The sequence below is a fragment of the Osmerus eperlanus genome, chromosome 25 (assembly GCF_963692335.1).
Source record: "Osmerus eperlanus chromosome 25, fOsmEpe2.1, whole genome shotgun sequence".
In the NCBI taxonomy this organism is placed as follows: Eukaryota; Metazoa; Chordata; class Actinopteri; order Osmeriformes; family Osmeridae; genus Osmerus; species Osmerus eperlanus.
In genome coordinates, this window is record NC_085042.1 from 7,069,112 (window position 1) to 7,077,573 (window position 8,462).

At 41.6% G+C, this 8,462-nt stretch overlaps 1 protein-coding gene across 1 annotated transcript; it reads left to right on the plus strand.

The window, feature by feature from the left end:
- Positions 1-700: 700 nt before the first annotated feature.
- On the plus strand, positions 701-7,182 carry stc1 (stanniocalcin 1). The gene is made up of 4 exons (XM_062452007.1): positions 701-1,026; positions 2,575-2,717; positions 2,942-3,153; positions 3,671-7,182. Exons 1-4 carry the CDS (start codon positions 912-914, stop codon positions 3,969-3,971), a joined length of 771 nt encoding a protein of 256 aa, XP_062307991.1. The 5' UTR covers positions 701-911; the 3' UTR covers positions 3,972-7,182.
- The last annotated feature ends 1,280 nt before the right edge of the window (positions 7,183-8,462 follow it).

Below are 8,462 nucleotides of genomic sequence, written 5' to 3' on the forward strand. Positions count from 1 at the left end.
AGGAAAATGCCAATGCGATAAAAAGACAAATGATTTGAATATTTTATGTTTATGTTTTTTTAAAGGCATTTAAGTACGCAAAGAGCCTACTACATATGACTAAAACGCACGAGGTTGGTTAGATACACAGATTACTTAATCAACATTATAAACCTATAAACTGAGCTTCGAGCAGTCAGGGGCTTGGTGGACAAAACCAGTCAAAAAAGGTTTGTTCTTTAGCGCTATGCCCACCTAAATGGCCTAAATATGTCAGTGTACAGCATTATGCATAGTCAACTGTCACACTGTCATGTTTCAGATTGTTGTGTTGTTGTTGAGATTGCTAATATTGGAACTGTTTTTTTTTATTTGCCTATTGCAAACACAATCAAATGACCCGTCTTGTGCAGTTTAAACAGTTTAAAGATACAGGTATAGAAGTTTCATTCTGTTTTTAGAATCAAATTGTAGCCAGAAACACCGAACTATCACATCAAATAGTTTAATGATGACTGAAATAGCCTTGATCGATCCGCTTGCCTTAAGTAGACAAAAACTTTTCAATTGGCACATGCCATTTAATTAATTGAAATAGGCAAATGAAGGCAGGACCCTGGGGCACCAGAGACACCGAGCATGGCAGGGAATGCTGTAATTTGATTGGGCTGAAAGAGAGACTCGTAATATGCAGCAGTCCCATATAAACCCGTGCCGACCGTAGCTCTATCTGTCACACACGTCAAAAGAACTCTGTGAGCTGTGCGGTCCAATATTGAGGTTTAGCCGCATTAAAAAGCCTTCTGCCTACCTGAAGTAGAATCATTACATGTAGAGAACCCGGTGTCGTAAGTCATTAGAGATATTTTAACTATTAGTTTAAAGAAACGCTCTTCTTAATATTTTTCTGGATCGGCTGTGATACAGAAGCGATGCATCTAAGGACTGGACTTCTTCTTGTGATGGTGCTAACAGCATCTGCATATGAACTGGATCAAAACGAGTCATATTCACCAAGAAGAGCACGCTTTTCTGCAAATAGCCCCTGTAAGTAACAGTAACCCTAACCCTTTCACTACATCTGTCAGAGTGCATGCTGCATTCCTATCTCTGCACGCTTTATCTTGTACATAGCTCACTCTAAGGACTAATGTTTGGCATAAGCCCATATAAGCAACGTTTTTTTCAAGTAAACGCCTTGATAGGGAGAATTATTGAATAGCCTAAACATAAAAGCCTCGCCGAGGTTTAACGGCGTTTCACCGGCAACAGATGAGCGCGAGCTTATTCTTCAACACCTGCTCGCGAGGATTGTCATATTGGAGAGGTAATGCAATTGTGTTTAAATATTTTAAGCTGTCACACATTGTTTGAATATTTGGAGAACGTCAATGATTGGACACATTCGTCCATCAGGTATCAAAGAGTGTTACCTGGCCTAAATGTTACTATGCAATATTCTTTAGGTTGAGACATGTATAGAATTACAGGTGTGAAGACAATGCAATGCAAACGTTACTCTGCAACCTGTTTCTTTAGAAGATAAGGTTATTTTACCATGCCAACTTAGTGCACTGCAGGATGTAACAGGATACTGTAAATCAATCCGAATTTTCAACATCATACTGGGCTGTGAGACACAATTTGGTGAACTTGGCTTGCAAAAGTGAAAGCTACTCCGGTGAACACATTAAACTACTGGTCTTGGGCCAAGTATGGTATTATCCCAGCAGCACTATGGGCACACTGCACGTTGTATCTAAAGCATTTCTGCCAGCAAGACCGACTCTTAAAAAGCTTGTTATACATGATGTAATGTATCACATTTTGCCTTTCTGTGTAGCATTATAAGTCAGCAGTTTCAAGTGTCTAATGCTACAGTATAACATATTCACTAACTTGGAAGCGTTACTTCTTTTTGGTTAAAAAGCTTTTCTGTTAAGAGTCTTCCACAGCTGCCGAATACCCACTTGCTGTTGAGATGAAGTCTCTGCGACATACTGTAGTTAAACATTAAGTCTATTTATAGGAATGGGCGTAGAGCCAACTCGGAGTACAAGTGTGTGTGTGTGTATGTGAAGTGTGTAGATCTGCTTCAGAAGTGATCGTGCACGCCTGCCAATGGAGCGTCATGCTGTTGTCTTGTCATGTAATAGAAACAAAGATCTGCTGCCAAAAGTCATAGTCAGCAGAACCTGATACTAAATTGGCACCCTTCACACAGTACCATTGTGTGTGTATGTGCGTGTGTGTGTGTGTGGGAACCCTCAAAATACTCCCCAGAGAGAATAGGGTATTTTTGGTGCTGTTGATCGTTAGCCTTTTTCCAGAACCAAAACACTGGAATATATATAAAATTCATTGCCAGGAGAAAAAGAGAAATTATCCTAAATAGTATCAGGGGTCTTTAAAAGTTTAAGGTGTCTAGGAACCAGTCACTTTGTCACTAGTTTAAATGACGTGAAGGAATATCAAATTAGCAAGACATGGCAACACTCAGACACTTACATACACACACACACACACACACACACACCCCTGTCACTTCCATACACACACACACACTTCTTGATGGTGGATTCTGTGTTTCTACAGCAGACGTGGCCCGCTGCTTGAACAGTGCCCTCCAGGTAGGCTGTGGGACTTTCGCCTGTCTGGAGAACTCCACATGCGACACAGATGGCATGCACGACATCTGCAAGTCCTTCCTCTACAGCGCTGCTAAGTTCGACACTCAGGTTTGACCTATTTCACCCTTCTCCACAACATCTCAGAAACCTAAAGCTGAATCAGAGGATTATCATTTCAGAAGTTGAACAAATGCAAAACACTCTCAGCTCTGTGGTATTGCGTAAAACCCTGTACGATGTCGTGAGGTAGCCATTTTCAAGATGTGAAACCAATTCAAAGCCACCTGATTGGAATACGGTGAGCCTGATGCAATGCTGGGCTTGTCTTGCAGGGTAAAGCCTTTGTGAAGGAGAGCCTTAAGTGCATCGCCAATGGCATCACCTCCAGATTGTTCCCCTCGATACGGCGATGCTCCACCTTCCAGAGGATGATCTCCGAGGTGCAGGAGGAGTGCTACAGCAAGCTGGACATCTGCACTGTGTCCAGGGCTAATCCTGATGCTATAGGAGAAGTAGCACAGATCCCCAGTCACTTCCCAAACAGGTAAGCCCCCAAGACTTGGCCACTACATACTGTACCAACTGTACAGTGGAAGTGGATGGGCTTTGAGTATACAGTATGTATACGATGAATATAAAAAGTACAGTCTGTATATGAACAATCTTAAAGAGAATTTGTGTCTGGGTTGTTGGTTAGCTTGTTGTCAGAAATGCTACCTAATGTTGTCCTAGACACGTGATACACATCACACCTCCTACACACATGATACACATCACACCTCCTACACACATGATACACATCACACCTCCTACACACATGATACACATCACACCTCCTACACACATGATACACATCACACCTCCTACACACATGATACACATCACACCTCCTACACACATGATACACATCACACCTCCTACACACATGATACACATCACACCTCCTACACACATGATACACATCACACCTCCTACACACATGATACACATCACACCTCCTACACACATGATACACATCACACCTCCTACACACATGATACACATGTCAACCCCTCCTGCAGGTTCTATGGGAAGCTCCTGCAGAGCCTGATGGACTGTGACGAGGAGACGGTGGACCTGGTGCGAGAAAGCATGGTGTCCAGACTTGGCCCGGAGATGACCATGCTGTTCCAGCTGCTACAGAGCAAGCCCTGCCCCTCGTCTGAGGCGGAAACCCCCTCAGCTGCTGCCGCCGCCGCTTCGCCTGGGGCGGAACCCGCCGGAAACTGGCGCTGGTCCATGTACAAGATCCAGCCTAATCTGCGGAACAGGGACTCTGCCAGTCACTTCGGCAAGAAGCGCCCTGCTGGCGACAGCTCCTAACTCCCACCTGACGCTCACAAACACCCTCCTCAAAAACCCTTAAAACAGAAAAGCGTGGTCTATTCTCCAGGGTGTTCCATTCCATTATCAAACGACAGAATATTATGCACTTCTAGAGAGTGTCCAACAAGAATATTTGTTCATATTTTTTTTTAATTGTTGTTGGATATATAGTTCTATTATCTTAGGTTTAAATGCCTCCCACCCCTCACCTAAACTATCTCTTAAACCGTAGACTTCTATTGAATATGGTCCAATATTAACCCTGTCTACCTTAAACTTGACAAGCATCCTTTGAGACCAACACGTCCATAGTCCCCAGCACAAACCTGCCTGACAGGATCTCTAGAGCACAAGTGGTCCCCAGTTTGAGGAAAAGAACTTGCAGGATACAGACGTCCATCCATAAATAGAATACGAGTTCATCAATTCAGTTTCTCGATAGAAAATGTATTGTGATCATTGAATAATTACTTTTAGATGTGATCAGATATTTTATTACATTCTGTATGATGAGACCAGCTATTAGTGAGCATGAGGTGTTGAAATGTGTGTCTTAAGTTTACGGTCTGGACACACCATATTATTTTATGTGTACATATTTATCTGAGACAGCCATAGTGAGATCCTCAGGAGGAACTTGAAACTAGCGTTGATGGCAACATATACAGCACCAAGTCTGGAGCATGTGTTGAGTTCTCAGGACCTCAGGTGTCCTGGGTTCCAATTGGCCTCATCTAATACAAAAATACAAACAGTTGATAAACATTTCTAGGACTATGCCAAATCTGTAAGTGGACAGCAGTACCCCTCAGAGATGAGTAACGAGTTGAGCTAGGCCTGTCCCTGGGACGATGTATGGTAGTTAGGTTATTCTCATTTGAAACAGTGGTGTAGTCTACATTTATGAGCAGGGTACAGGCTGACAAGAGAAGTTACCTTCTCGGACTGTTGAACTACATTCTCCTGGGCAAAACTGACATGGAGGGGATTAATATACACACTGACTTCCAGTGTTGAGATTGACTATTTAATAAGTCTTGCTGGTATAATATTGATATTTATTTTCCTACTATATTATTTAAAATTTTATTTTGTGATGTTGTCATAGTTTTAGTTAGTTTGCGGATATACAATTTAAAAATAAGTCCATTTTGATAATGGCTCCTATGTTTGAATAGGGGTTTAATATCAAATAGATGAATTGTCACTCCTCTAGTGATTCTCTCTGCTGACTGAATAGGACCTGTGTCAAGACCCTGTGCTGGCCATAGAGGAACGACCTGGTCATTAACCCCAAGTGATCTTTAAGAGTGTTAGATGAGAACACAGCAACACACAGTTTAGGACAGTTTGTCTTTTATTAGAAGAAAATCAAACTAGGAAATTAGGTGAGCGCATCCTCAGTGTAACATACAACACGTTCGAAAATCGAGTAATCTTCGATGGTTTATTCTTATGAAATAGTTCGTAAGTGCTTCATTGAAAAGAGGATGAGCTAGACTTTGGAAGTGTGTATTTGTACGTCGTTTATGTTTGGGCGGAAGAGGAGCTTTCAGAGGCAAACATTACGGAAAGGATCAGAGAATTTACTGCAAAAACATGCGTTGGTTTTTCGATACCAAATGATAAACAGCGTTCAGAATTCATAAACTATGCAATAATATTTCACGAAGAAGATTCACAGTTAAATAGAACCTTGCCCTTTGTTGCATCTAGTGTCAGATGATGCCGTTTGAATCGGGCAGTAGCCTGTTTATCCCCATAGCAACAGTGTTGTCTGCTGGACATACAACCTGCATTTCCTGTTCTTTCGCTGGTTCTGTTGCCGTTGTCTAATTTTGTTGTTGTTTTATTTTTAAGTTTCTTTTTTCCTTTGAATATGATAAAACCTTGCTCTTTGTAGTAATGTGGTGCAGAGGGGAAAAGAGACAAGCTTAAAAAGAATCACTCAGATATCCAAGGACTGTATTCACACTGTAGTATATCAAGTTAAATATGCACTTTGCATCTTATGACCTCTATAAAAGGGCATTGAAACATTCAGCACTTGTTAAACGTAAACATTTATTTTATTTACCCAATAGCCAGATATTATTAGTTGAAATATTTTTGCATTCTAAAGAGCTGGGGCTATTACCCGTATATGTACTGTTCCTATGTCTGTGTTGACCCTGGGTGAATCCAGAACCAAATAGTTGCTGCTAAACAAGCTTATTTCCTTATATGAGACTGTCCACCCAACATACTGTATGTCCCCACCTCATTCTACAATGTAATCTATTTCCAGTATCTACCAATGTCAGAGATATACATTATGTTTCCACAAAACAATCTAATACTGTATTTTTTTACTCTGTATCGTCCAGTGTCCCTGTATTTTTTTTGCTTTTGTTTCTGAATAATGCTTTCAGTGATTGATTTACCAAGGGCATTTTTTTTTTTTTTTTTTTTTATAGTTTCAAGTCCAAGGTCTGGGTAACTTCAAAGAATGTACCTTATTATGAATGTCTGGTGTATTGCAGATATGCCCTCACCCGGAAGGTTCAGCAGTGTAGATCAGGAATGTGTGTATCAGTACTGTTGGGTTGTATGAAATCTTGAGACACAGCAATTGAAAAGATAAATCTGTTTTTAAATTTAGGCCGTTCAGTTCTACTCAGTTGAATGTTAGTTAGATATCCGCATTGTGGTGCTCTAGGGAGATGGGGGAGTATTGGTTAAATGTACTCATGGCAAAATCTGTGACATCAGCAACTAAGGTTTCCTGTCACACCCCAGACTAATATAACAGAGGGGCAAGTAGGCTCCCTGAACTCTGGAACTCCAAGGTACTCTTTCCTCTTAAGACTTGAAATATGAATATATACGTGTGTGTGTGTGTTTCAGTACTCTGCCAGAATACACGCTTCTCCAAACACGAGGAGTATTTCGATGCTAATGAACCCAGTGTGGTTACTTTGCTCTCAAACTCAAAGGCAAACAGGCAACTTAGGAATCTGAGGATGATGTTTTCCAGACACAGTAGCTCTGATACGCATGATCGATCCTTGTGAATCACTTGCACTTTAAACATACCCATCTTCTTATACACCCGTACTGTATATGTGTATGGGCTTTTCTCTGTTCTGAAAACCTATGAAAGATACAAATGCATCAACTCAGTGTCTTTTGCTGACAAGAAATAAAATATCATATCTGGCATATGGTATCAACTTGGTTGACTGCTCTCATTTTCTCATGCCCGCCTCATCTCTCTCACATCATGTCAAATCGGTAAGTGCATGTACTGCAACCTCTCTTATTGCATGGTCGTGGTCAAAAATACAACTATGGCACAAAAATGTCTGAAGCTACAGACTCCACTGAATAGAAAACAACCCTACAAGAACAGACAGGATCTCTGCTCTGATTGTGAGAGGAGGTACCAAAGCATATTACATTAACCAATTAGTTTCCTCCACGCCCATGCAGGGTGTGACAAATCGAGCAGGACCTACGAAGTGAGAACGAAGGGCATCCCTGTGAAAATGAACTTTCTGGAAATCTGAGCACAAATGAGCCGAAACTGCAGAGCGCCTGCTTCAGCGGGGCGCCCGGGGGAAAGAGAGAGAGAGTTATGCTGGTGGAAGCGCTGATATCTCGGGCGGAGGGAGATATAATTTCATGCCAATTAAGAAAAAAAATCCTGGAGGGTTTTCTCATCTCCTGTTCTCTAGTCTTGGGGATAGGTGATGCCACAGTGCTGCACAGAAACACTCTAGTACTTGTGCTTTAAAGAGACATTGACACACACACGTCGGCTGTGAATCCAATTTCATAGTACAATCACATATCCAGCTCATGTTTGAACTCTCAACTCTAGTGTCCACATCCATCAAATATGCTGCCTTCCTCCACCAACTATTCAATGGGATAGTCAAATGTGCTGTCATAAGTGTGCTAAGTGGGTCCTGAATTTCAGACTGGTTACATATTCATATGTTTTACATATTCATATGTTTTCCTCTTTTCCCAATACATTTGTGGTGCACTGTTCGGCAGCATGACAAATCATTTGTGCAGTGAAACAGTGTGACTGAGCGCAGAGGGGATTAGGTTCACTCTAACCCATCCAGCAGTCTTCCCACAATCCTTTCATTTCTGTGAGAAAGAAGATGAGAAACCAAATCTGACCAAAGATACAGTAGATAGGGAGCAGAGGGGCTGTACAGAGTGTGTGTTAGTTGTGGAGTCAATTGTTCCATGTCGAACATCAAAACAATGCTATTCTCGCATCCTGACTCGTGATTGAGCTGTTGAATTACATCGATTTTAGCACTTTACAATACTACAGAACATGTCACACTCGCAGGCACTGAAAGCTCCCTCAAAGCCTTCTTCACAATGTTGCCGACTTGCCAGCTGGGGTGGAACCACAAGTGAACCGACCATCTTCACCACCAGAGGGTGATATTTAATCGTCAAAGCACGTTGCCATCATCCCCAGTA

What these genes read in the sequence shown, in the direction of transcription:
- stc1 (XM_062452007.1), top strand. Translation starts at nt 912, where the DNA reads ATGCATCTAAGGACTGGACTTCTTCTTGTGATGGTGCTAACAGCATCT. An exon ending in CTTTTCTGCAAATAGCCCCT is followed by an intron (nt 1,027 to 2,574) that starts GTAAGTAACAGT and finishes GTGTTTCTACAG; the next exon opens with CAGACGTGGCCCGCTGCTTG. An exon ending in CCCAGTCACTTCCCAAACAG is followed by an intron (nt 3,154 to 3,670) that starts GTAAGCCCCCAA and finishes CCCCTCCTGCAG; the next exon opens with GTTCTATGGGAAGCTCCTGC.